This window comes from Electrophorus electricus, chromosome 7 (assembly GCF_041902795.1).
Source record: "Electrophorus electricus isolate QZ-2024a chromosome 7, ASM4190279v1, whole genome shotgun sequence".
Lineage (NCBI taxonomy): Eukaryota > Metazoa > Chordata > Actinopteri > Gymnotiformes > Gymnotidae > Electrophorus > Electrophorus electricus.
The window spans coordinates 30,395,001-30,407,649 of NC_137503.1; the positions used below are offsets into that span (position 1 = coordinate 30,395,001).

At 38.7% G+C, this 12,649-nt stretch overlaps 2 protein-coding genes across 5 annotated transcripts in view; one reads left to right on the plus strand and one right to left on the minus strand.

The window, feature by feature from the left end:
* Positions 1 to 7,088, minus strand: part of fam167ab (family with sequence similarity 167 member Ab) — an 8,107-nt gene extending 1,019 nt beyond the window's left edge. The window contains exons 1-4 of one of the 2 annotated variants that reach the window (XM_081718522.1): positions 6,847 to 7,088; positions 4,412 to 4,529; positions 3,862 to 4,205; positions 1 to 2,997 (exon numbers count right to left, since the gene is read on the minus strand). The exon at positions 1 to 2,997 is cut by the window's left edge and continues 1,019 nt beyond it. In XM_081718522.1, the coding sequence (XP_081574648.1) occupies positions 2,734 to 2,997; positions 3,862 to 4,205; positions 4,412 to 4,505 (702 nt within the window). In that variant the 5' untranslated portion in view covers positions 4,506 to 4,529; positions 6,847 to 7,088 and the 3' untranslated portion in view covers positions 1 to 2,733. Of the gene's footprint in view, positions 2,998 to 3,861; positions 4,530 to 6,846 lie in introns of both variants that reach the window. The other variant, XM_027025128.3, reaches the window with a different exon arrangement.
* Positions 7,089 to 8,521: 1,433 nt separating this feature from the next.
* On the plus strand, positions 8,522 to 12,581 carry enpp5 (ectonucleotide pyrophosphatase/phosphodiesterase 5). Of its 3 annotated transcripts, none has more exons than XM_027025125.3 (4): positions 8,522 to 8,602; positions 9,429 to 10,288; positions 10,564 to 10,740; positions 10,900 to 12,581. In XM_027025125.3, exons 2-4 carry the CDS (start codon positions 9,454 to 9,456, stop codon positions 11,298 to 11,300), a joined length of 1,413 nt encoding a protein of 470 aa, XP_026880926.3. In that variant the 5' UTR covers positions 8,522 to 8,602; positions 9,429 to 9,453; the 3' UTR covers positions 11,301 to 12,581. The 3 variants fall into 3 exon arrangements, with proteins under 3 accessions (XP_026880926.3, XP_081574545.1, XP_081574544.1); XM_081718419.1 differs by having other exon boundaries at positions 11,030 to 12,581; XM_081718418.1 differs by lacking the exon at positions 8,522 to 8,602 and adding an exon at positions 8,615 to 8,742.
* The last annotated feature ends 68 nt before the right edge of the window (positions 12,582 to 12,649 follow it).

Genomic DNA, 12,649 nt, shown 5'->3' on the forward strand with positions numbered 1-12,649 from the left:
ATCTACATGTCTATCTCTCAACTTGCTTTTGACACACTGCTGTCTTTCAGACCTCATTAACTTGAACTCCTCAGGCACTTGTTTTACATTGTTCTGTGCAGGGCTTTGGGAAGCTAGCCAGTGTTCCGAGTCAGATCAGTTGAGCATACTTGGCTCTTTGAAAAGCCTGTGCCATTTATGCTTACTTTAGACTCAGTAATGTAATTATGGTTGATTTGCAGCTGACATCCTTTTACTAATTGTATAGTTTGGGTTTTTCTTTTTGCTCTCCCGACTTAATGATGGTTGCTTAGCCAGTTATTCTCTTAGCATGAAAACTGTTCATGCTGTAATTGCAGCAAAAATAGGAAATTCCTTTTCATTTGGGACACACACCCAGGTCCAAAACAGAACTCTAAATACCCATACCCATATGCCTTTGCGACTGAAGTAAGTGCAACTTTTTCAGTCAGATAAGGAGTATTATGTTATCGCCAAGTTCAGCGTGCAACCTCCTCCTTAACATTAGTGTATTTCTTCATTGGAGCAGGGTGCAGCCTTCCTGTGGGGATGCATAAAAGTGGATATCAGTCTACTTTCAGAGAACAGGCTACATCGTACATCCTGGGTACAAGTTTTTAGAGGAGGAAGTATGGTGGTAAGCAGTGCTTTCTAAAAGGTGTAGGCGTTGAAAGATTAGACTCTGGCATACATGACATAAATAAACAACATCGTTTAACACCACCTCTGTCAGTGAGGAACCCAAGCAGAAAAACTGCAACTTCAACAAAGTTGGTCATGATTCATGACATGCTCTTTTATGTCAGGAAGAAGGGAGGTACAGCTTGTATTTTGTATTTTATTTCCTCTCTTGCATGTCCAGTCTCATAACTTTTGTTCACGTTGGGAATTTTCTTACATTCCAGAGGACATCTTCGAGTGAAAATGACCTTTGGTGTTGAGCCAAGAGAATAGATCCCCCGCCCCCCAAAACAACTGAGGTGCAAACACGCACAAAAGGGAGTAGAGGTCAGTACCCTGCTGACCTGATGAACAAGGCACAGGGTCATGTCATGTCAGACGTCATTGTCTCCCTAAGATGGGAGGAAACACTGTGGTAAACATGGAGCCACACTCTCATTAGTGGAATGGAGAACAAAAGTTAAATATGACAGGTGCCATTATAGATAAACCAACAAAGCAAATAGTGAGGAATGACTCAGTTGTGTGTTTAAAAAATATTCTCTTTATTTTTTTATGCTGTGGTGGTGCCATCATGAAAGTCCAATAGTAAAAGCATTGTAAAAATGCTCTGCATTACTTTTCTCTATCTCAGGAGAGTCTGGACTTTCCCTCCTCTTGCCTTTATTGGGTGTTTCTCATTGACCACGGGTGGCTTTGTTCCACACAAAAGCCAGCCATTGTGAGAGGCTGTGAAACATTAGTCTCCTGAATGTGGCCTTTGGGATGGAAGCTACCCCTTCTACTTTGGTTCCACACTTTATTCATCCCCAAGTCTTTTAAAGAGAGATGGATGAATGTTATGTTTTTTTTCTGTATTTTTGCTTAGTGTACTGCCTGTGTAAATGGTAGAAATAAAAGTTTTCATGGTTTTTTCTTTATGATTTAGAAAAAAAGTGGACATTTTCATTCACTGCCCTGATTGTACTTTACTGCTATTAGGGATAAAGAAGAAAATTCAGAGACTGTGATTTAAACTTTGTAATTTAGCTTTGTAAAAGTATTTAATCAGCCCAACATTTCTCTGCACTATGTGTTATGTGTTTGACAAAAAGTTCACTTCTATAATGAACAAAACAATACCACTGTAAGAAATTAGCTACACACAATGAGTTCTATGTCCAGGCTATAGCGCGTCTCTGTTTACAGTAGATGTTTTTAATTGGTTAGAGCTATAAAAATCCATAGAATGTTTACTGCAAGTACAAAATGTCTTAGGAAGAAAACTCCATGTATAAACTGAAAAAAATTGCAAAGCAAGATAGTGTTTTATTACCAGTTATTCAGTATCAACCCTTATTCACATGTATAAAATGTCAAAATATGATTTAAACTGTGCATTAAAAATACTACAAGCTAAACTATAAACACTAAATGTCTCTCTGACATGACTAAGGTCTTGGTTTGATGAGGAGACAAGTTACATGTGCGTTCTCTATCTCTCTGCTACCTTGCCTTTTGCTCATTTTTGTTAAAAGAATGCACATTGGGTTTCCGAAATATTAACCAAAGCTGGCATAATGTATCTGTCATGCTATCTGTAAAACTGTTCGCTTGTAAATATTTGAAAGTATATTTTGCTTACAAAACTTTCTAAAAATCAACATTTTTTTCACCGCTGAAGAAAAAGAAGGCTTGGGCAACAAAAGCATACAAGACATCTCAACAGTAGCAGCCACTGGGCCTCAGGCACCGAGCTGGGGCTGCTGAGCCAATCAGAGACAAGTCCATGAGAGCCACTGCATTCACAGGCACAAAAGAAGCAGGCCAGTGACACATGAAAGAAAATCCACTGCAAGAATGGTGCTTAAAGTGAGCAAATCTTCACTTAACACACAGCATTGGAAAATGCTTTCATATAAATACTTTTATTGAGATGTGTGTGTGTGTGTGTGTGTGTGTGTGTGTGTGTGTGTGTGTGTGTGTGTATATATATATATATACTGTACATATGATTGAGTGTCATAGTCATGATTTTCACTGGCATGTAAAAACTGAGCCTTTACTTTCAGGTTAGCAAAGGGAAAAGCGTCTTGAGTTGATGTTCATCTTAGTGACCCCGATCAAGCGGAGTGGAGCTGAGAGCCCGAAGCCTGGAGTTAGTGGACCATCACACAGGAGATCAGAGAGCTCATCATGCTCCTCCAGGCCAAAGGTGGCATCATTGAGCATTCGCCGGTGCTGGTGGCACGTCTGCTCGATCTTCAGCTTGTTGATGTCACCTCGCAGACGCATGAGCTGGCGGGCAAGGAGCTGGTCCTGCACACGCATTTCTGCCTGTACACAAAGTGTTGCTTATTGACAAAATGTTTCATTTTGACTTGTACAAACAAATGAGTGTATATGAGAGACTATATCAAATTAACATAATATTTGCCCTCAATTTCAGTTTAACTTTAAGATCTGCAAGGAGATCTTACCTTTATGTCAAACACTGCCAGAGAATTGATTGTAAAACTGTTCAGTTGTATATATTTTAAAGTACATTTTGCATACAAATCATTCTATAACCCCCCCCCCCCCCCCTTCCTCATCACCATTGAGGAAATGGTGATTGTCATTTACTGACAAAAAGTGACAGAACAATAGAGTTACAACATGGGCCAAGTAAGAAATACAACCCTGCCAACCCTAGCCAATCTACCCATTCAAAGCAATATAAATGAAAGAACAGAGCTGCTTTCATGCCTGATTTTCCTTATGCAAAGATTTGCAGACAAATACAGGGCAGAGTGAGGAGAACATGAATCCTTACATGGGAAAAGGTACCTCATTGCATTTCTGGGCTGTAACAGCCCATGTGTGTGTCTACATAGCAGTGGCTACATGGCTGACCAGAGTCAGAAACTAGCAGAGAGGGAGAGATTAAACAGGCTGAGTGTCACTGACTGCTCCTTATCACTTCACTCAATTTAATCTCAAGGTAAATCCAAAGTGATAATGTGATAATGGAGCCTTGTTCATTTGCTCATGTTAATTTCCATTCGAATTAGATGACTAATGAGAGGTGCTAGATTTCTTTTCTTTAAATGATATAGGCAAGGCCACAACTGCCTTAACTAATTTATACAAACGTTTGGACTTTTATGACCTAGAACATTTCCAGACTCAGCCATGATCATGCACTCAAGATTTGCTTACCAGTTCCTTCCTGAGCCAGACGAGAGCCTCATCGATATTTCCAAAGCCTTTCAGGCTCCCTGAAGCCAGGTTTCTCTTTTGTATGAATTTTGGGCCATTTGCTTTGGCAGCGGCTCTATGCTCTTCTCCTGCACCCTGGTCCAGCTCAGTGGGCTCTGTTGGTTCAGAAGATCCTCTGGTACACTGAGCCTCTACTTGGGACTTCCACTCCAAATAGGAGGGCCTCCTGGTTTGGAGTCTTAGCTTTTCAGTCAAGACCTTTAAGGTTCTCAAGTGGTCATCTGTGGTAACTTCTGGGTCATCATAGACCAGGCTGCTCATGTCCTCCACATTAATCTGGGGAACTGTATTTGTGTTCATGGCTTACTCAGTGCAAAAAGGCAACAATAGGCAACAAAATTGCACTAGAAGTCAACTGAATTTCTAACGTGGGCTGCCTTTTGCTTTAGATGGTCAGCAAGAATGATATCTGGATATTTGTAGAGTTGTACTTAGTCTGCTGAACTTGCAGCCAAACGTTTAGGGATTATACAGAAATGTTATTCCGTACTCATTGTAGTTTCATCCTCTTGTAGTCCATGCTGGTTTGCTTCTCTCATCTTATCCAAGTATAATTTTTGTTGCTTTTCCTCAGCCTCAGGCATAGAAGAATGCAGGTTAAAGAAATCCTGTAAATAAAAAATGCATGCTGTGTGTTTGTCACATGTGCTGCAGCTATACATACTATATACTGCTCCCTCCTTTTAGAAATTCAGAAGCTGATGAAAGACCTCGAAATTTGCTGTTGCTCTGGAAATCTTGTGTACCTCACTATTGCAGTTACTCACTTGCAATCTTCTTTGTGTGTGTGTGTGTATGTATGTATGTATGTATGTATGTATGTATATATATATATATATATATATATATATATATATATATATATATATATATACAGACATACAGACACACACACACACACACACACACACACACACATATATACATATATATATATATACACACACACACACACACACACACACACACACACACACACATATATATACATATATATATACACACACACACACACACACACACACACACACACACACACACACACATATATAGCATCTTATAGTATCTTCAGTGGTAACTTTTCTAAAAGGCCACAATGGGTGCTTTCTGTCTGCACCTCAAGTCACACTCTGGATGCTCCCAGGCTGGCAATTGCCAGAGTAACCAAAAGCAGCCAGTGAGTCAGCACTTTGTTGTTACATTAAACTTTAACCTTTAAGACCTTTCAAAAAGTGACAGATCAGTGGCTGGGTAGCCTGTGATTACAGAGCTGACCTACAGAAGAGACTCTCATGATCTGAATTTCTCATATATTGTCATAATATTATGACATTAACCCGCTATAGGTTTGCTTTCACGTGGCTAGTCAAACATAAACACTAGACTTCAGGCCAAGCCAAATTCTAAAATACATTTTTTAAAACTGTTCACTCTGTGTTACTCATGCTCGGGTGTAATAGTACCACTGCATGCCATGACATCATCTTTTGCTTCTTGCCCATAAGAGGAAAGGTAAATGTCAACCCTTTCTGTGCACATTTACGACACCGTTTAGTGCCAACTAAATGATAATAAGCTGATGTTTTATTGCATGTCTTCTGTTTCCACTGTGTGTATATGCCTATAGCACCAGTAACTATGACTAGTCTTGCCAACAATTAATTTAATCCAGACTAAATTTGTACTGAGCCCTATTACAAGGACTAATATGACACATTCTTCAGTGGTAAAGACTTACACTACACTATGCATGTAAAGAAACTGATAATCTAGGATTGTCTGATAAGATAGGATGCTATAATATCTTGTAGCCTCACCAAGGGTATTCATTTCCCCCAGGTCATTTCTCCCTGGCCAGGTCAGTGGGCTCAAAGAAATGTAATGAGTTACTTTAAACACTTATTTTTATGGTGCAAGATGATGGATAAAACACTGCATGTTATTAAAGGAAACAGATTAATCAAATTTTCTTTAATTTAACATTATATAATTACAGCTGGTGTAAGTAAGTGTGTGGGTATAAATAACAGTTGTGTGTTTCCTGATATGTTCTCTCAGCTTCATACGTTAACTGGAAAAACATAAATGATTTTGCAGCTGGGCTGTACAATGAACCACACATACTATATGGATTGCTTTGTTTGGATTTTACTTAGCATCCAAGTGATACATATTACAGTATACAAAACTGTTGAACAAACAAACTAAAAGTCCATCTAACTTAGTTGCCAGAACAAGTTTTACAGGAACTTGTGTCCCAGTGAATGGCAAAATTTGACCCAAATGCTTGCCACTTTTACCCTAATTTCCATCTAAGTCATCCAAAGTACTTAGTGCACTCAGTGTTTGCTTTGCTATCACAACCATCCTAATTTCTTATTTAAACAAACAATCACTTATTATTTATTAACAATAATTTGATAACGACCTTTATCATTTTTATCACAGACACACAAACCCCCAAAGAAGAATGTCCCCCAAAAAACTACAGGAAAAAATAATATTTAACTGATGGATTTTTTAAAACCCTCTTTTAGACGCTAAAAGATAAAAACTTATGAAAAGCCCCTTATGTTTAACACAGAATCTTGTAGATTTCCCATACCCTTGTTAAAAGTGTATCTGAGCGTCTGGGTAACATTTCTGTGCGAATGCTTAAAAACGTATGGTTATGCGTGCACTAAACTCTCAAAACGTGCCGTTTTATAAAGCGAGACAAGTCAATAAGGTTATTAAGCACGACATAGCTTAGCAATCCGTTCAGCTATTGAACATTCTCTCTCTCTCTCTCTTTGTGTGTGTGTGTGTGTGGGGGGGGTGCTCTAAGTTGTTTCCTCTCTGAAATCTCCGACTCCCATAGAGTTAGCGACCGAAAAAACGCATCTATAGACCACACATCTATAGACCATCGATACGTTGACTTACCGGCTAGGTCTCCTTGCAAACTCGGTACAGCGTTATGCGGCTGAAGACATGAGGAAGGTTTAAATGCGTTTAGGCACCGTAGCTGCCACTTGTTGAATGAGAAGCGCATCGGAGGAGGGGCAGCGTGAGCTGCGCCAGATCTGGTTGCCTTGGAGACAGTAAAGGATCCGCTCTAGTGCTCTCCGTAGTGAACCGCAGCGAGAGCGCTCCTCGGACCCAGACTGAGCGCTCCATCGCAGGCGGCGCTATTGCGCGTCTCAGTGCAAAATGAACGCTCTGTAGGAAAGCCATCATGCGCCTGCTATATGCGTAGCAATACTACGGAAAAAAAATCATTCATTATTTATTGTCTACTTTAAAAAATGAACATTCAGTTAAGAACTGAATTAATTTAACTCCATGATGAGTTATTCTTTTCCCACTGTTTACTGTCTACTATGATTTTCAGGTTACTGACCAGCCGCAGGAGATTATATATATATATATATATATATATATATATATATATATCTCAAATTTATATATACATCTGAAATTTAGTAAACGAGAACCTGCAGCTGGTCAGTATATATATATATATATATATATATATATATATATATATATATATATATATATATATATATATATATATATATATATATATATATATATATATATATATATATATTCGACACTTCGAATGGTAAGCTTTACTTTGAATTTCTAAGTGCATACAATAAACATCTTATTATAATGTATTCTAAAATCTAACAATACTGATGTATTAGAAAATATTATAAAAAATGTTAAATATTGCAAAATTCCAGAAAATAATTTTGCGTGGTCGTGAAAAATAAACATTTTTGGTGTTTTTCTGACCCCTGCTGGATGCTCATTTCAGGCGCCACTACAATGGTATCATAATCTAAAATACACCGGAGTGAAACATAAAGAATAAATGAAACAGAAAACTTGCGAATTGTATCAAAAATATACATTTCCATTTTCATTTGAGAATGAACATTTTGGATGCAGAAATCTCGTGGCTGACATTTATACTTATATTCCTAATGGCATACGTACAAAAGTAGTACGCTTCTTGACATGCGTGCAGTCACTCTGAGATAGAATTCTGTTTAGCATCTTTTGTACAAATCACCTGCCTGTTTGTTTTGATTTGACCACTATGGCTTTCCCCATATTGACCCCCATATTTTCTGTGACTGTTGATATTAAATACAGCTTATTCAACAGTGCAATTTTAAACACACACACACACACACACACACACACACACACACACACACACACACACACACACACACACATATATAAATATATATAACATATATTTAAAATGACATATTTTAAACTTGGTAGATTTTTTTGGATGTGGAATTTTATTTAACATAATTTTGACACATACCTTTTAAAGAAAAATGGTGTAGGCCTACTCATTAAAATGAAAACATTTTTTAAAAGGACAGCACATTAGCCTAAATTTAATGGAGAAATGTTAATAATAGGTCATTGTAGTTTTATTTTATACAATGTTTTTATTTTTAAAAGATTATTCCACAAAAGCTTTTTTTTTTTTTACTTGAACACGTTTGTAGCCTACTTAATGTTTCTGAAAGTTTCCGTTTAGGAATTATTTATTTATTAAATGGGCTATAATTATGATTATATAATTATTGAGTGGGATTGTGGGCTGGACTTCCTGTTTACGACACCGCTAGTTTTTGGCATACTAGAGTGTAGGCTACTCTAGAAGGTAAGGGTTTTCGATGGTTTCGCTGCTGATCGTATTTTACCACTCCTTATAGAGTAACATTTAATTATATAAACCAAGCTATTACCAAACTGTTTCATTTGGTTGGGATGCATATCATAGTTCCACCTGCTTTCTGTTAGGTTAGCAACTGTCTTGATTATACAGCAGTTCGAGATTAATTATGACATGCCAAATTGTGGCTAGCTGTATTTTGAGCAATGACTATTTCAAGCGTGACATCCAGAGATTATTTCATGAATGCATTTGACTTCGTTTTATGTTCAAACGCGCAAACAAGAATTACGAGCGAATCGCGTACATGCGCTGCGTTGTATGATGTCATCGTTTTTTACTGAGTCCATTTTTTTAACGACGCAGTCCACGATCTGTAACTACCATTCTTGCAGCGAATGCCTGCGTACTCTCATGCATGTTTATTGCTTGCGGCTTAATTACCCATTTTATATTTTACGAGAGACGCAAGCACCTGTTACAGCACACGCGCAAAAGCGGTCAGACTCACCGCGAAATTAAATTTATGCATGGTAGAAATAATATTGCATCTGAACAATTCTTAACGGAGATGAATGTCTGGTTCATAAACATAAATGTGAAATTTCATCCGTTTTTCAAATTTCCCATTGATTAATTGTACTAACTCAAATGCATACAGTAAACAAATCTGGAGACTCCCAAGTCTGGAGTCTAGTCAGCCCAGGTTGTTGGTTTTAGTTCTAATGTTCTCTGGATGGAATTAATGGGGAAAAAAATCAGATGTTTCATTATGTTGTCTGGTTTACATCATAAATTCTTGTTTTCTTTGTAGGTCCATTTTTTCATCAAAGTGCAACATGCCAGTGATAGTAATGAACAAAACCCGCTTGGTGAGTTGTCTTCTGGCCCTGCTGCTTCCACTGTCGTCTTGGCAGGAGGAGCACAGTAAGCTTCTGTTGGTGTCTTTTGATGGTTTCCGCTGGGACTATGTCAACAGGGTGCCCACACCTAATTTCCGTGCCCTTATGGAAGAGGGTGTGCAGGTGGAGCAGGTGGAGAACACCTACATCACCAAGACATTCCCTAACCACTACACATTAGTAACGGGCTTACACGCAGAGAGCCACGGAATTGTGGCCAATGAAATGTATGACCCAGTTCTGAATCGTTCCTTCTCCATGGAGGGCTCAGAAGTCTATGACTCACGTTGGTGGGAGGAGGCAGTTCCACTCTGGGTAACCAGTCAGAAGGCTGGACGGAGGAGCGGAGCTGCCATGTGGCCTGGATCGGACGTGGCCATTGGTGGAGTGTACCCAACCCATTATGTGCCATATAATGCATCTATGCCCTTTGAGGTGCGGGTAGAGAATCTCATAAACTGGTTCTCAGGAAATGAGGCAATTGATTTTGGGGTTCTTTACTGGGAAGAACCAGACGAGAGTGGCCATAATGTGGGCCCAGAGAGTCCACTTATGGATGTGGTCATTAAGGACATTGATATAAAGCTGGGTTTTCTCAGAGATGAGCTCAAAAGAGCTGGTCTTTATGACAGCATCAATCTCATTGTCACAAGTGACCATGGTATGACACAATTATCACATGATAAGGTAATTGAGCTGGACACCTACGTGAGTCAAGATCTCTACACATGGATAGACAAGAGCCCAGTGGTGGGCATTTTACCCAGAGAAGGTAAACAACATTAAATAACATTTCCTATCAATAAAAAAATTACAATAACCAGAGTTATAATAATCCTTGAGAACTATTTTGTCCTCACATACTCATCGTTTGTATTGTTTGCACACAAATCAGTCCACACTGATTCAAAGAGAATAAATTCATTACGTAGTGTAAAAGGATAATGGCAGATGTTCATAGGTAAAGGAACAAAAACCTACTGAACATGTCTTAGGAAATTAAGTAACATCATTCAGTGCTGATCATGAGTTGTTTTCTTTTCCCAGGTAAATTAGATGAAGTCTACAACTTGTTGAAGAATGCAAATCCTAACATGGCAGTGTACAAGAGAGACGACATTCCTGATTACCTACACTACAAACATAATGTTAGGATAATGCCGATTATTATAGAGGTCAAAGAAGCATGGACCCTTGTTCAGAACAAAACTGGATACTTTATGTGTGAGTACAAATGTTATTAGCTACATGCTTTGTTAAAACATCCATATTCACATTTTGCCTGACTATACTGTGCAGAATATAATTTTATTAGAGGTGAACGCTTAAGACGCTTTACTGGGAAAGTAATGCTGATTATACCTTGAATGTTTTTGTTTACAGTGGGTAACCATGGTTATAGTAACCAACTGCGCAGCATGCACCCTGTGTTTGTTGCTCGTGGGCCATTGTTCCGTGCCGGTTACACCAAGTCCTCCATGCGCTCAGTTGACCTCTACCCCCTCATGTGTAGCATTCTTGGCATTCAGCCACGACCTAACAACGGCTCTCTGGGGAACGTGCGGGATCTCTTGGTGGAGACGTGTACCACCATGCCTACACCCACACCCGTTTCCAGGGAGCCTTCCTACGCCTGGGCAGTCGGTTCGCTCCTGGGCACCGCGCTCGTCATTGGCTTTCTTATTAGCTTCGTCAAGCAGGTGACAGAGAGGCGGCAGCTCCCTCTGCCTCTCAGCAACAAGGAGATTTTCAAGCCTTTACTGCAGGATGAACTACGCCTTTAATGAACGCGTCTCATTTCTGATTGTGATGCTTTATTTTGATATGTTTAATGTGAATCTCCCAATAACACTTTAATGTCTCTAATGTGAGGCTTCTGCATCATGTAGCACTGATCCTCTCTCTCTCTGGTGCTTCAACCTGTTTTTTCCTTCTGTCAAATCCACTTGTCCCTGTGATTCAAATTTAAACAACAGGCAAAGTCACTTTAATTCATGTGTCAGCAAAGTAAAGCCAACTGAATCATTACTGATGGTGCAATGCTAAGGCATAATTCAACAAGAGCAATATGAGAAGGGAAGGTCTAGGCAAACCCATCTGAACAATCATCAGTGTTTAGAGCTGAGAATGTCCACAGTGTCCTCTGCTGGCAAAGCTGACAATTTTCAATTTCTGTGGTCTATATATTTCAAAGAAGGGAAAAAAATGTGAATGGAAGGTACAAACATCTAGCATTGCAGTCTTTCAAATACCAGTCAGTAAGATATACACTTTTTTTTCCACGAGAGAGTCATGGTTTGTCTTGTTTAAGACCTATATTTAATGTTACTTTAAGTTATTGACTGTGGGGCATTGTGACTTACCTATTTGCTTTTATACGTTTGAAACCATTAGTATTTCCTTGATCCAGTGGTAAAGTGCAATGGCTACATGCTTTAATGTTTAGTTGTAATGCTGACAGAATGTTTTAGGTTGATATTTACATGAAGGGGGTAGTTAATAAGCTGCCTCAATGCTGCACTAAGATCAATATGTAGGCTTATGATTTGTAGAAATGGAGTGTAGGGGAATAGAATAGTTTTAGATTGGTTGCATTTTGCACAATATTTTCCCATGCTTTTAAGCTTTAAAAAAAAAAAAAAATTATATTTACACACACAGGTGCCAAAATCCTTTAGCTACTAATGTAGGAAATGGTATAATTAGTGGTAAAACACTGGATTCCTGCATTGATTTGTAATTGTAGATTTTACATGAGGCTCCAATGGGCCAAACCACTGTGACTTACCTTCTACAGGTGCAAAAACACAAAAGGAACAAACTCTGATTTAGTTGTTGCTGGTATAGTTAGTTGACGTGCAAGTTGCTTGCAAAATGTTATGGTGTGGCTAGTTTGGGGTGGGGTGGAGAGAATTCAGTGTTACTCATTTTTGTCCTTAAGTTATATTGTACTGCTTCAAAAGTATGACTTATGATTTAACTGGTGTCATAGATGTTTTAAAATAAAGACCATCTCTGTTCATTGTGTCGATGTAAAAGAATAAATATCTACTTGGGGGTCAATATCATTGCGTTTTCTTGCTCCAACACCAAGGAAAACCAAATACTCTGCAGTGCCCATGTTTCTCTGGTT

Bases quoted from the DNA above. Each gene is read 5' to 3' on its own strand.
- enpp5 (XM_027025125.3), top strand. From the start codon at position 9,454: ATGCCAGTGATAGTAATGAACAAAACCCGCTTGGTGAGTTGTCTTCTG. The intron at 10,289-10,563 runs GTAAACAACATT...TTCTTTTCCCAG, and splicing joins GGGCATTTTACCCAGAGAAG to GTAAATTAGATGAAGTCTAC. The intron at 10,741-10,899 runs GTGAGTACAAAT...TTTTGTTTACAG, and splicing joins CAAAACTGGATACTTTATGT to TGGGTAACCATGGTTATAGT.